The following is a 15428-nucleotide window of genomic DNA, read 5'->3' as shown; positions in this document are numbered from 1 at the left end:
CAATCTATAGGGTGTAATTCCAACACCTTTGGTGTGGTCTTCTAGATACATCAACTGGTGTTAATTTCAACATCTAACACAATTCTTGAGGGGTCAAACACCAAGTCCAATTTGCTATGTTAATACCTAAAGACGTATTTACAAACTTTCAAAATAGGTGGTTTCAAACCGCCTCGATCACAAGAATCCCCGTTAAATTACGAGAACTTTCTTGGGCTAAAAAATACCCATTAATTATTCCTGCATTCACACCGCCCTGAAACATACCCTTTCGGGATAAGTGTCCGAAGTTACAAGCATGCGCAGTATGGTCTGATAAGCAGGCAAGGCGCGAGATTCAAAATCACTAGCCCAGCAGCCACCCACGCCGCTGCGCCCAACGACACGATGGGCTGAAAGTTCCCGTAATTTGCTTTCACATCGCCAAAATACCTGCGACCTTGGAAAAATCCCTGCGAAAGTTCTCATAATTTCGCAAAGTACCTACTATTTAGCGGGTATTTTCTTTTGGGGATATTACGCGTAGTTTGCTTTCACATTACCAAAATACCTGGTATTTTCTGATCGGGGTAAATTTCCCGATCAGAGAATACCTGGAACTGACGAACTTCGAGGCGGTCTGAAACCGCCTAATGACTACAGTACACTTTACAAACATTAAGTACTGGAGCTTGTGTGCTGCAGTCTATAAAGCATGGCCTAATTTCAAAAGTGGATTTTCTGATTTAAAGAGACTATACCCGCCTTCCTCTTAGGGATTCCCATCTAGATCACTCTTATTTGGTTGCTACTTTATTACCATGGCAACTTAATCAAATCAGTAGACACATCCTATAGCTAAATTTACACAATGGTGGATGAGTGTAAATCCATGAAATTGAGATATTGTTGGCAGTGTTTTGATTTGTCATGTTTCATAGAGGAATTTAAGATAGGAGACTTGGAAGACATTTTGGAAGGCTTTTTCTAGTACCCATCCAGGAAGAAGTTCTTTCAAATGAATTATAAAAGTGTGTAGGAGGAAATATGGTGGATTTGAATTTTTTCTCCTGTTTTATCTCCCCAGACATGAGTCGGTGATTTTTTTAAAAATAAAGTGCAGTAAAAGTTAGACACCTTCTCAGAATGATTAAGATGGGGATGGAGAAGAAGAGTCTCAAGCAGGGGCCATAATACTTTCTTATTTTTTAAAGATGGCATAAAATCACATTTATGTGTTTTAATGCTAGCAGAATTTGATATTGAATTATGAGATAGAAAAGCCTAGCCAAACCCCAAAAAGTGTATCTCATCGTGTATTTACTACAAAATGCTACTGCTGATGAACTTTGCATAAGACAGACTTCCATTTGAATATCCACCTACAGTGTACAAAGTCAAAGCAATTTTCAAGACCAAATTTATGTAAAATGTGTGTTATATTTTCATACCTCTGTTAGGTAAAATGAAAGTTAAAATGATATCTGTCGTTCAAAGAGATTTGCTTTTGGCAAAGTTTACCTGTATGGTATTTTAACTTTGTTTTATTGCAGAATGTCTTGAATGGAAACTAACTATATTTCTGGCTCTCAGACTAATTGTGTATCTGGTGTGCACAAATTAATTTCCATTAGCTAATCTTGGTTTGGTCCTGGGAGAGGAATGATTTGAGTTGAAAGACCTCAACTGACCCGTTTTCTTTCCTTACCAGCCGGTTAGCTTACGTGGGTTGTGAGGTAGCGTGTGCTGATTGATGGGTCTGCGTAATGTCTCAAGTTCATAATTTTTTTTTATGATTGTAAACTAAGAAGTTCATGCATTGTAAGAGTAATTCGAGTAATTCAATACCAAATTACCAATATCAAATTATTTTCGCTGCCGTTCTGTCATTGAAAGGAACAGAATATACCAAGAGGCAAGGGTATATGTATAGAGAAACTTAAATTATAAATAATTGGTATTCTGGGATTTCTGACCAGTGCATATTTCTATTTGGCTGTTGACCAATAGGTTCGTTACCATTACATTGTTAAAATTCAATAACAAACTACCAATACTGAATTTTATTTTTCTGTTGAGTGTTGCAATTTGAAAAATAGAGAATGTACCAGTTAAATTATGAATAACTGATTCTGACATAGTTTTGTAGAATATATCAGAAAAGTGTTCATTTTAAATTTTACTAATTTACATTATAAAACAGGAGGGTATATTTGGGGTAAAAGGATAAAGAGTAAAGGATTATTCCTTGTTCTGAGGTTGAAAATTGTATTTATACAAATGGGCAATTCCACAGGTTGGTCCAAATCATGTAACGTGAGTAACCGACACATTCCAAAGATTTGCCAGGAGCATAATAGAATTTCCCAAGTTTTGTTTTTATACAAAGGATAGTCAGACTGTGTACTTTGTTGTGATAAGGAGATGTTTAGTTCCTATCAATAATAATGGAGTTACAGCTCCAAGTATGAGTCAAGGTGTCTCCAAATGTAACGTGAGTAACCGTGGAATAGCCCAAATATAGAAGCTGTTTGTTTATAATATTTACTAATTATAGTTATTAATTGATCAAAGTACAGGTTACCAGTGCTTTAAGATATCTGGCCATTACTTTTTTATTCTAATTTTTATTTTCCATATTCAGATTTTATTCTTAAATAACATGGCATTAAAAATTGGAACAAAAGTCAGGGTTCAGGATCACGTCATTTCTATAAACTTTTTATTAAGTATTATTTCTTGAGGTAGTCCTTTACTGAAACTCTTCCATAAATGATCAATAAGAAACTACAGATATTGCTAAATTGTCTACATGTTTTCTGCCTTTTTCTTGGTTTTTGTATTGTTTCAAGAGTACCCTGGACAATAAATTTGATCTTGTCTTCAACTTTTCCTCAGGGTGTTTCAAAGTCTTGTGGATCATGGTGTTCCGACAGAAAAAAAAACAAATGTCATGACAGATATTTGAGTACCTGGGTCGTTTGTTTCATCTTGATATTGATTGAGAATATGATATCAGTGCAATTGTAAAAAATCATTTGAAATGTATGGGATGTGTTTAGTTTCTGGTTTTGATGTGGATATTCCTGAGGGATTACCTCATGCGCAACAGACAAAGTTATCAATGTCCTGCATCAGAAAAATGGCCGCCAGTTATCAAGCTATTAGTCATGAGTCCCTCATTCATGAATTTCAATAACTTGAATATTATTCAATATTGATATGTGGAGGGGAAACGCACAAGAATGAACGGGAGATGCCTAGGGTTTGGCAAGACGATCCAAGTAGTGACCCCCCTCAAAGTTACGTGAGTGATGAGAGGAAGAAGTAAGTGAAAACTAAATATTATCTTCACAGCGAGGTGCTTGGGTGTGACTTCCAAAACATTGACGTATCACTATAGGGCACGTGAAAAAATATGGACCGACCCCCAGAACTCGGTATTAATGTAGCAGTGAGATTGCTTCCAGGAGCGCTTTCTTGTAAGAGAAGAGAGAGGAAATGTGATGAAGTGGGTGAACGTAGGTTGCTGGTCGTAGCTTGTGACGTTAGTCGCAAAATTGTTCTTTCCTGCCAGAATAGTGGCAGCCATTTCCTGTTGTTCCCTCAAGGGAGTGGAGCAGTCCACAGCAGGGAGCTCTGTGATTGGTGGATAGTGGGAAAGCTTTCCACCAATCAGTGTAGAGGAGAAGAACTTTAGCTCACACAACTTTATTTGATGAAGGGATCAGCTCAGAATTTTTTGGTAAAGGAAGGCTGATATAGATGATTTTGTAATAGTTTATTTTGGGGTCTATTACGTGTATTTCGGGGAATTAACAAAATAATCCAAAGCGAATTATGAAATAAACAATGAGAAGATACATATGAAGGAGTATATTAATTAACCTTCTTAAAGAGAAAATATCTTTACAAGTATTGTTTGTTTTGCAAAGAAAGGCAACCAAGTAATTGGAAAAAGAAAGATTCAAACAGATTTACCAAATTTGTGTTTGTCTTTTATTTGTTAGAATATATTATGATAAAAATTTTAAGAAATAGACAAATCAAGATCATGTATTGGAAGATTACAGATTTTGTTTTGTTCATTTAATATAAGTCATTATATAACTAGGATTTGGAAAAATCTACATAAGTAGAATTCTGCCAATTTTAGTTTGATAATAACATAGATTTTATAATTTAAAGTAGATAATGAGTAAAAGAAATTGCCCAAATTGATTCCATGATTAACACAAAGTCCAAATAAGAAAAAGTCAAGAAATCTTAGTCATGTCTTCATTTCAGCAGTATACTGAGCATAGTGAGAATTATTTCTTCAAATGTTCATTTCTCTCTTTTGTTTGGGGGGGGGTATTAGGAATTCCAAAGTAAAAAATATGCAGAAAAGGTAAAAAAAAAAACAAAACTGTAGCAACTGTACAAGATGTACATTTATCATTTATTCTTTTTGGTTGCAGTTGGTACTGGTGAAAGTTTCAATCTAGATTGAATATCCTTCACTACATGTATCTACTGGTTGTATATTAATACCATCACTCAGCTCATGATGTCATGATTAAAGAATGTGAACAGTGTTACCTGTTTTCTAACCTTTCAATAAACTTTGGCCCTACCAGTTTCACAGTATGTACCTGTATATCATGGAAAAGAAAGAATAAGATATTGCATCTGAAGAAGGTCGAGAGTGATTATCCCCACAGTGATCGAAGGCAATTTGTCTACGGGGAGTGTTTGGGGTAGATAATCAGAGGTAGACCTGGGATTATGAGGGGTGCAGCAGCAGTGTGCTGTTTGGGGGATGAGATTTTGAGCCCATCCCTGAATATTACACCCTGGATGAAGGAAAGAGCATTCCCCTTCACCAAGTCGTGAATTAGTCTCGTTGATGAGACTGTGACATGTGTATATAAAGAGGATTTGAAACTTAGGGGGGTAATAAGTGGGTGAATTTTCCTGAAAGTTGTTTGAGCAAGAACAGGCTACCGGTCGATATTGGATTTATCAATTATCGGGATCGGTTGAAAGTCTGTTAAGATAAAGGAGCTTTCCATGAAGTTGTGTTTATTTTTTCTTATTACTGTGGATACTGGTCAGAAGCTAAAAAGAGGTCAGCAAGGCTGGTTTTGAGACTAGCATGGACGTGCAGTAGTGCGAATGCGGCGCTCTAAATTAGCCACATGATTTGGTACAACTGCTTGTAAACCTCATGACTGCTACTCGACTTCTCATCTATCACTCAGACCAGAGAGAGCCCAGCAGACACCCTGGTGTGTCATTCACATTCTCAAGCTTGTTTCATTGAGAGCAGCAGCCGCAAATTGTCAGAGACTTGGTTCTTGATCAGCCGGCTGGGTGAGAGAGACAAACCCAAGATGGTCCATCCGACGTGTGTGTCCATAGCGACCCTGCGGTCACAGCGGACTGGTGACACCGCTAATATGAAGGATGTTACAAATTCATTATCTAGTTGTCCAAGTATTAAGTTATTGTCCAGGCATGACCAGGCAATTAAGCCCACTGGCAATGCCCAACTTAAGTACTTCCCAAAGGTTGCGGACTTTGGTGATATCATTGCTTTTCTGTCCAGGCAGTCCTACCTGCCAGAACTGTCAAAGACTGGGACAAAAGACATTGAGAACATTCCTAAAAAGACAAAGCCTGTGCCATTGGAGAGGCAGAAGAAAAGAAAGGAGGAAAAGGAGAAAGTCTGTGAGGAAAACATTGAGACAAAGGTCAACTCACCATGCACCAGAGTGACTAACATTGACAACAGAGATGCTGAAAAGAATTTGGGAAAAGAGAGTGAAGAGGAGGTAAAGACAGTCGAACTTAAAACAATAGACACCAACACGACCGGAGTTACCCCACCTCCTTTCAAATTCACAGACCTTCTGGATATTACAAAATCAAGAAGAATCCAACGTTACCAGAACAGAACAAAGCCTACGGAATCTCCTGACAAGAATCGGGGACCGGTCGAAGGTCAAAACTCGCCACAATACCCCAGCAGGACCAAGCCCATCATGATTGAGACATCGTTCCTTGATAACTCTCCGTACATCATCCCGGAGAAGAAACCGGAGAAGGAGAAGCTTCCATTTGATGATAACAAAGATGGGCCTCTCATCATCCCACTGGATTCGGAGAAGGCTAAACTCTTTGAGAGTCTCAACAGCTACACCCCTCAGGTGCCCTTCATACCACCACCGCCCCTGTGGGGTATGGTCAGCACCCATCCCAGACAACCCATGATTGACCCACCCTCCTACAGCCCTCCATCCAGTCCACCACCATTCTACCAACCGCCCAGCCCGGAGTACACCAACCCACCGCCCCCTCTGGAGTTTGATGAGAATCGTTTCCGTAGCAACACACTCACCTATCTTCATGAGGTGAAAGACTACCTGACCATGACCAAGAAAAGGAATCAAGTCAAACAGAAATGTAAGATTGATGCATGTGATCCTAAGTATTCTAGACATTCTAAATTAGTGTGACATGATTTCTATGTTGGAACAATACAAGTTACAGGAAAAAAAAAATTCAGATATTTGAAAAAAAAACATTTAACAAACTTTAATTTGATCAGATGAATATGATAAAGGAAAAAAAGAGAACAAAAAAAATCTTTGAAACACAAATAACTTCTTATTTTCAACCAGCAAATTTTTAAAAAACTTTCATTGCAGATTTGTGGATTTTCAAGTGTGGGAAATGAAATAATTAGCCACTACTGTCACTTTTAAACTTTCTATTATAGGCTTAGCTGCTTTTGTATTATTAGTTTAAAAAAAAGAAATACAATGAATGCAGTAGAAATCTCCAATGATGATTTGATGTATCTTTTGTGATAAAAAGCGGGATTCATGTGAAGTTTGCCCAACATATCAACAATGACCTGTCCTGATGCTGTAGTTTGTTCATTAGTTACAGATTGATGTTTGATGGAGTGCCTCATCTTTTTTTTCTGTGGAGAGAACTGTTCTTGTTCCTTTTCCTGTATTCTATTCATAAAAGTTTGATTCATTTCATAATGTTCAAGAATCTATGATTTACTAGTATTTATTCTGCTGGCAAAACTTCATTTTAACCATTGTCTGTTACTGTGCAAAATATGAAACATGATATAAACACTAGCTTGATCATGTTTTCATACAAATATGGTTTCAAAATTTCTCTTCAAAAGTTTGTAATAAATGGTTAGGTTTGATTCCCACAGGGCTGGATTTAGAGGATTCTTAAAACAAAACATGCTATGTTTTCATCATGCATTATCAATGGTTTGGAAGAAAATCCATTGAGCTTTTTTCTTTATTTTGGGGTTATTCTGTGATATTAAGCAATTTATACAAGAATAAATTGGTGATAAAAGCCTTTATGTGATACAAATTTGCAGCATTGCAGAAATCAAGTTACTAGTCATCTAAGAATAGTTTGTTGAAGTTTTAATTATTACTCTGCAACTATGTTTAAAGAATTCTTCAACATCGGTAAAGGGTCAGTAAAGTATCATCGAATATTACAATATTACAAAAGCGTGATGGTCATTGAATGCACTTTTGACCAATAAGAATTTAAATATGAAATTTATCTGGCAGTAGGGATTTAAATCTAGTGCCCTCTCTTCTTGATAAGCTTATTTTTATTTAAATAAGCCATTTTGGCTCATATTTTGCTTACTTAGTAATTGGATATTACAAAGCTACTGGCAAAGATTATATCCTGAAATTTTCAGCCCATTCCATATTTAATATGGTGTTTCATACAAACAAGACAAAAATACACAGATATTCTATTTTGATTGGGCACCTGATTAAATTAAAATCTGATGTAAAATTTGAAAATTTATCTAAAGAACATGTTTTTAGTTTACATCCTTTACACCATAACCGTTTTGGGGTACATGCTTTGATATAACCTAGTAATGAAATGGAATATTGATATTCAATTTTAGGGGGATTTACAAATGTTTTACTTAGGCTTTCATGTTGTCCCTAGTATAAAGTAGAAATGTGCATCATTTAGCCAGTCTTTGTCTTGGCTTCCATGATTTATTGAGCATATTTATTATCAAAATGCATACAATTGGCTTTACATTCCTTTAAACTTCAGTGCAGACAGTATCGGCAAGGCACGATACATTGGTTTATCAAAATAGGATAAATTGAAACCACTGGGAATTATGTGGATGTAAACCCCTCAAACAGCATCAGATTTGTTTTTATTATTCATGTCTATTCCATAATTCTTGCGTTAACGAAAATATCATCCAATTATTCTACACTTCTTTTGTCATGAAAAGTGAAATAGATAGCCTGAATTTCTAAAAACGTGATTGGATCTCTTTGTGTAACACTGATATTAATAATCCAAAGGCTTAGAATATCCCCTTTAAGTTAAATAACTGATTTGTTTTCTGAATATATTATTAGATTTACTAATCAAGGCATTGACATATACAAATCCCTCTTTGCAAAGTCGGTTTGGAAATTCAATTTTCTCGGAGCAAGTTCAGCAAATTTCCTCAACTAGGTGATGTCATCGAAAGGGTAGGGAGAGTTCGGCGAGAGATCTGCATGTTCGACTCAGATATGGACAGTTCTAATCTGGGTAGCTCATTTCTCTGTTTAATTCCCGGGCTTGAGGTTAGGGGTATCGGGGAAGTCTCGGCGAGTGATTGGCTGTCAGCTCTGAACGTTAGGCTCCAGATAGATTAGGACGGGTATTTGAGTTGTCTTTGCTCTGCCCACTCCAATATTAATTAGAGAATCTTCAACATGGATATGTTACTCTTTATTATACAGAATCAAGTTGAAGTATAATTTTCAATTTCTTAATAATGACCCTGAGGGTATTGAATGATTTAAGAAAAAAAAGTTTCCCTCTTTTTATGTATCCATAAAGCTTAGAATTTGCCCTTCTTATGTACTACTGTTTTTTATTTCAATACAGACCAACTTTTGCATTCATTCATAAATATACTGTTTCTTCAAATGTGTCATGATTCCCATTCATAGAAAAAAATCACCTAAATTATTTGTGTTAGATAAAGGTTTATGTTACTATTTTATTAATGAAATTCTTGATTGAGAGAGCAGTGGTAATGAAAAGAATAGTTTCCTTTTCAGAATTATTTTTTAAAGAAATTAATATGTATAACAATCATTGAGTTTAGTGATAGATTTAAAGCATGTTTAAGGTTTGGAAAAGAATCAATTGTGTGAATTGCCTTGAAGTATCAAATAATATATGTATCTTTAAAAGGTCATAATGTTGATTCTGTGTGAAAATATGAATGATTCATTAGAGAATATGTATTTTCCCCTCTGTAGGCCCACATATTTAGTTTTAGAAAAGATAATTTGAACACCAAGTTTACAAAATTAGTGGAACTTGATTTAAAAAAGGTACAAAGATTACATTCTGAAATTTTGAGCCCATTTCATCCTTGAGAAAGGGTTCAATATGCAACCGTTCTTATTTTGGCTGGGATTTCATAGTAGCAAAATAACCCATTACAACATGTTATTTCTTATCATTCTCACTAGACACATGAACTGCTGTATACAATAAACTGAATAGTGACCATGTTTTTAGAGGGGGTATTTAACATTAATCAGCACTTTAATACCTATAAGAATGCATTTATCTGCATTTGCCACTCTATATCCATTATTAAATGGATGCCTCATATGGGTACATAATTTCCAGCTTTTGGGTGATGGTGTAACAGTAAATATTTGTTTTAATTCAATCAAGAATCCCTTTTTTAATAAACTTTATTCCCAACTTCTGTCATCTGTTTTCAGAAAGGATGGAATGTTATACCAAAACATTGTCTTTCTGAATAATGGGTGAATTTCTGCAAAGAAAAAACATTATTGGAGGAAGAGTTTCAATCTGAAAAGGGGACTTGATTGTTAGCCAATGCCAAATTGGCACAAATGGATACCCCCTCCCCTGGATCCATACTTGATCTTGACAAACTATTTGGTTAAACAAGCGTAATGATAAATTTTCTTCCATCACACTAGTACCTGTTGCATAAAAGTTACCATTATGGTAAATAATAAATTGGGCTTCCCAATTGGCACAAAGGGCTACATCTCCCATGGATCCATGCTTAATCTAAACAAACTATTAGGTTAAACGATTGTAATTATTATTATTATTTTATTTGGCATTTCAACAAAAAAAAGTTTACAATCAATTTACAGGAGAAAATACAATTACAGAGTGGAAAGGGATGTTTGCAGAACAAGTCCAGGTTGCCTGGAAAAGGAAAAAGTTAAATAAATAACTGTAATGATAATTTTTCTTCTATCATACCAGGAGCCCGTTGCATAAAATTTACCATTATGGTAACTTTGCCATGCAATGGTAATTTGCATGGAATCCTTGATTCTGATTGGCTGCTGATCACCATTACCATGGTAGTTACCATTGGATGGCAAAGTTACCATAATGGTAACGTTTATGCAACAGGGCCTAGAGCAAAGAAAAAAAACAGCTTGTGTGCAATGGTTGTGCACGAAATATTTACCACCATAAACAATTCTGCATTGAGAGAATATTGATGTGAAAAGTATTATTTTTTTTTATTTAAGTCTCGATATATAAAACGGCAAGTGTTGAAATGACTTATTTCTGGTTTATACTACTTATTGATATCCTGTCATCACTTCATTTCTTCCATGCATGCCATAAATCAAAAGAAATAATATTCAGGGGGCATTTATTGGAAAATATCTGTTTTCTTTCATTAGCCTTTATGTTTTGACGCCGTTCCTATGCTGCCGTTCCGAACAGCCCTCCCAATTACCGTGCATCCTCCCCGCTATTTTTCTTCTCCGCTCGGTCGTAACGAAAGCGTGGCCGTTCAACTTGTGGTAGTGATAGATTAATGTGTCGGGTTTCTTGCAGAGGCATTTTGTCGTAAGCGATAAGTTAATTTTTCCCTCGGGGGCTGTGGTAACTGTGAATTGTTTGTAATAAACATCAAGAGCCAGTTTAGTTTCTTGAACTTGATCTTAGATTCTGCCAGGTAGTTGGTTAGAGATGATGTAAAAGGTGTAACCTCCTGATCCCACCCTGGAAGGATGTGTTATTACTCCCAGCTAATCCCGTGATTCCACCGATCATTTGTTGATTCATCCTTTTAATGATCCTCCAGAGTGATATGGGCTTTTATCTTTTTTCTTAAAAACTTAAAATTTTACCATTGAATATTTATTTAAACTAACTGTTTAACACTTTGCTGTCATTGTCAGATCAAGGTCGAATCAGAATCACTATTCTCTCTCTTTTCTTGATAGTCTTTTACTTCAATATGATTTCCCCAGATTTCTCAGGTCTGGTCATTTTATTTATGAAGGCTTTTTTGTTGAGAAAGAAAAATGGAATGTCCAAGGATGTACGTCAATTGAAATATCTATCTCTTTTCACTTTAGTTGTTGTATATTTATGGACATGAGCATTGAATATGAAAAACATGATTTCATGAGAGAGAGTTGAATTTCACAAGGATTTGTTGCTGTGAGAGAGTAAGCAAGGCAAAGTCAGGAAAGTCATGGGTTAATCAAATTGTTCTATGAAGCGACAAGAGTGGATTTATCATGGGTGTGTGCAGGGAAGGAGATAAGCTCTTCTTCGACTTGGATAACTCAAGCAAAACAGTTTTTCAGAAGTCTTTTTGCTTTAAAAATAGGCCAAAATACTGAATTATTCAGACAAGTTTCTGAAGTCAGCTAATCCATGTACACACTTTTTTCATGTGTTTGTGAGTGTACTTTCTCGCATCCGTGGAACATATTTAGTTTGGTAAATGCTGTATGCAATTTATCCACCTGTTACAGCACTATATTTAATACATGTCTCAGTCCTTAAATTTCAATGGTAAGACCTCTTTTCTGTATAGCACATATCTGTATTACAGCACAAACAGAAAACAAATATGAAAAGTGCACTAAAGTGTAAAAAAAATGTGAGAACTCATCAAGACCAAACAATATGGTATCTAACAAAATGATCATGAGAATTATATCCATTCAAACATAATTATTAAGTCTGATTTTTCTTTCAGATTAAAACAAATTTCAGAAATGATTTAAAAAATGAGAATCCAAAATTTATGTATTGTGTAGTGCAGTGATACACATTTTTTAAAGTTTTCTTATTTCTTATGTAATGAAAATAAAATGTTCTTCTTTTACAAATAATGTATTAAAGTATCTTCAAATTATGTTTAGCATTCTTTGATTATAATTATTAAAATGTTAACTTTCTCCTTATTTTCATTCATACGATATGGTTACCAGAATACCATTGATGCTATGGTGAGATTTATTCATAAAAAGCAAACTACCTCTACTATTTTCTTTGTATTTTCATTACACTGTAAATGTATATCATATTCATGTCAATTTACCCATTATTTTTTCTCTTTTGTTTGTGTCTTTCAGTATACCATCTTCAGCTAGAAGCACCCAAGCCTAGATTAATTCCATGTCAATCAATAGGGGTCTATGGACCACCACATTATGGAGATGAGTAAGTATTTATATTTAAATCAACCAATATTCAATTCAGTATCCAAAGCTCTCTGTAAAAATTGATATTAATAGCAATACTACTTTAGTATGTGTTATTGTAAAGTGCTTATTCTAAGTTGTTTCAATGCTTAAGGCGCAGAGCTTCAATAATTAACTGAGAAACCTTTTAACTTTATTCTTATTTGTCATTATTTTGTTTGTAACCCCCATCCTTTTGATACCGATTTATTCTTATTTTTCCTCCCCCATTGTCCTATCATGGGAAGTGCAAATTCATATTAATCTATTATTTTGTCATTGTTTATATATATATTTTTTGAAGGGATGAGGTCTTTGAGACACTAGATTTCAGCAAATGGTTTTATGAAACCAAATAAGAACAGTGTATTTGAAATCCAATATGAATTTGAATTTAACTCTATTTTACATATCTTTTACAAGTAAAGACAATAAAAAACAATATATCAGAAGACTCAACATAAATTATACACGTCATAATCATTCATCTTAGAGAATACAGCCATTAGAAATTAAAGACAATTTCAAAAATTAATGAAGCTATAGCTTCCACTACATGTATATTAGTAAAAATACATGCCAAGGTTTCAGTGCACTTTTAAAAGGTTTATTTTAATGGCACAAGAGGGTCTAACATGCTTGAACTGATCCTATTAGGTTCCATGTAGAAGGGCTGTACCATCGCACAGTTGGGTATTTCCTTGTGTAATTTCCAGCAAACAAGAGTAATATCCAGCATCAAGGGGGGCAATTTAATAGAACTTGTTTTGGTAAAATATGTCAAAAAGCGGCCCCACCTTTGGCTCTTTACTATTGCACATTCAGAATGTCGACATTTTAAACAAACCATTCTTTCTAATGATTATATATATTATTTTACCAAGTGATAATAATAATAGGCATTTATATAGTGCCATCTATCTAGAAATATTCTATTCCGAGGCATGTTGTTACTATTATTATTACCCCGACTTTAGCTTGAGCTGCCTTGGAGCGCTCATGCATTCATGGATCCTGCCGGGTACTCATTCACCTCGCCTGGATCGAGTGCAGCACAATGTGGATAAATTTCTTGCTGAAGGAAATTTCGCCATGGCTGGGATTCGAACCCACGACCCCCTGTTTCAAAGTCAGAAGACTTATTCATTGGGTCACAACGCTACATTGTAATGAAGTAATGAAGTATGTAGACAAGATATTTAAACCACTATGGGATTGCTTATATATGGTGCTTTAATAGATACATGTACATGTATCTATTCATTCCCCATCACTATGTAAGAAAAAAGATCATCATATTTGACTAGTAGGCTTTGTCTGTTTAATAGTGCTCTGTCTTCCTTCCCCGATGTCTGAGTTGTCACTTTCGAAATCCTGTGGGAATTGCAGATTTTCAATCGTCATTGGGTTATTTCATAACACTAAAACTAGAATCAATAAAGTTGTACGGCATGGATGTTGTCATTTTCATTTGTTACAAATCTGTAAATAAAACAAAAAAATCAGACCACTGGTCTCCATTGGTAATTGGGTTGAGTATGAAAGGATGACATCATCAACTATAAAGAAGGACTACATAATCTTAGCTCCAGAGGGAACAATAACGGGGGACTGTGATTGGGGAAATGACTTGATAATACTCCTGAAAATTAATAGATAATATCATGGATGTAGAATATAAGAAAGGAAAAACATATAGATCCTGCAATTATTGATAACGTGTAGTTATCACAACTTTTGATCACAATTAGGGTTGGGGCACTTAATTTTATCTCGACTTGCATCACTTGTCTTTCGCAGTCTTTTTTATTTCTCACCTTCTTTCTCCTCTTCCCATCTCTGTTCCTTTCTCTCTCTCTCAGTGTCTTTCTTCCCTTTTTTTCTTGCTGTCTTTCTTTATCTCCCTCTCGCACCCTGAGTGTCAGGTTCATAAAGGAAGGAAAAGATTGATTAACTTTTCAAAACTTCAGAACACTTTGCTCAGGATTCGAGAGTATTCTGCCGCTTCACGATATCAACGAAGATTGCCCAATCATTTCAAATAATAATGACTCTTTTACTTGCTCTAACACCTGCAGAGTCATAGTTGGAAGAAATAAAGGTGCACTTGCAGGTGGCTCTACTTCTGCACCTGTTTAGTTTTCAGGATAATTTTCAGGAGCTTAAATAAATTAATTTTGAGGTTATTTTAGGAAAGATGGCATCCCAACTTTTATGCTTGAATTAAAAATGATAAAGAAAATTAATGGAATGTTTGGGTTGATGTAGCCAATCTCATACATGTAACTGAACTAGATGAATCACATTCATAAAGCAAATATGACGGTTGAATTCAAAGTCGCTTACACATTTAAAAACTATGACAACCGAGCAAACCTAGGAATTGCAATTGAAAATACACTCAGATGCATAGAAACACAGTGAAGTAAAAAAGAGATTTGATAGAAAGGTGATAGAGGGACTGTTTTAGGTTTGCCGTAACAGTATATCAATTTTAGGTTCATTTTGTTTTATGGGTTGTGGGGCCTTAAGTATCCTTCCTTTATACTCTACCTCAACTATTCTTTAATCAGGGGCCCATGAAACCAAGCTTACATATAATTAGTATAATAAATAGTATAATTAACTTGGAAACAGAGAATGTACCCATAGAGGAAGCTTTACATGATGTAATTAGCCAATAACCTTGTTAATAGATTGTTGATGGGCATAGGGGTATCCAATTTGAATTAGACAAATGTAAGTGACTAATGTGCCCATTAAGATTAAGGGGTATCATTTTAATAGAAAGAACCTTCACTTAACTATAACCCTGACACTCCAAAGATGGTCCCCAGGAAGGAAAGATTTTATTCCTTGTTTAGAGGCCTTCTGATG

General features: G+C 35.2%; 1 protein-coding gene across 1 annotated transcript in view; it reads left to right on the top strand.

Moving 5' to 3' along the window:
• Positions 1 to 4829: 4829 nt before the first annotated feature.
• Positions 4830 to 15428, top strand: part of LOC121413707 (beta-chimaerin-like) — a 33063-nt gene continuing 22464 nt past the window's right edge. Inside the window, exons 1-2 of the mRNA XM_041606636.1 lie at positions 4830 to 6426; positions 12444 to 12531. Of these exons, the coding sequence (XP_041462570.1) occupies positions 5355 to 6426; positions 12444 to 12531 (1160 nt within the window). The 5' untranslated portion in view covers positions 4830 to 5354. The remainder of the gene's footprint in view (positions 6427 to 12443; positions 12532 to 15428) is intronic.

This window comes from Lytechinus variegatus, chromosome 4 (assembly GCF_018143015.1).
Source record: "Lytechinus variegatus isolate NC3 chromosome 4, Lvar_3.0, whole genome shotgun sequence".
NCBI lineage: Eukaryota > Metazoa > Echinodermata > Echinoidea > Temnopleuroida > Toxopneustidae > Lytechinus > Lytechinus variegatus.
Note: the sequence above shows the minus strand (reverse complement) of the source record. Positions and strands in the feature narration are given on the sequence as shown.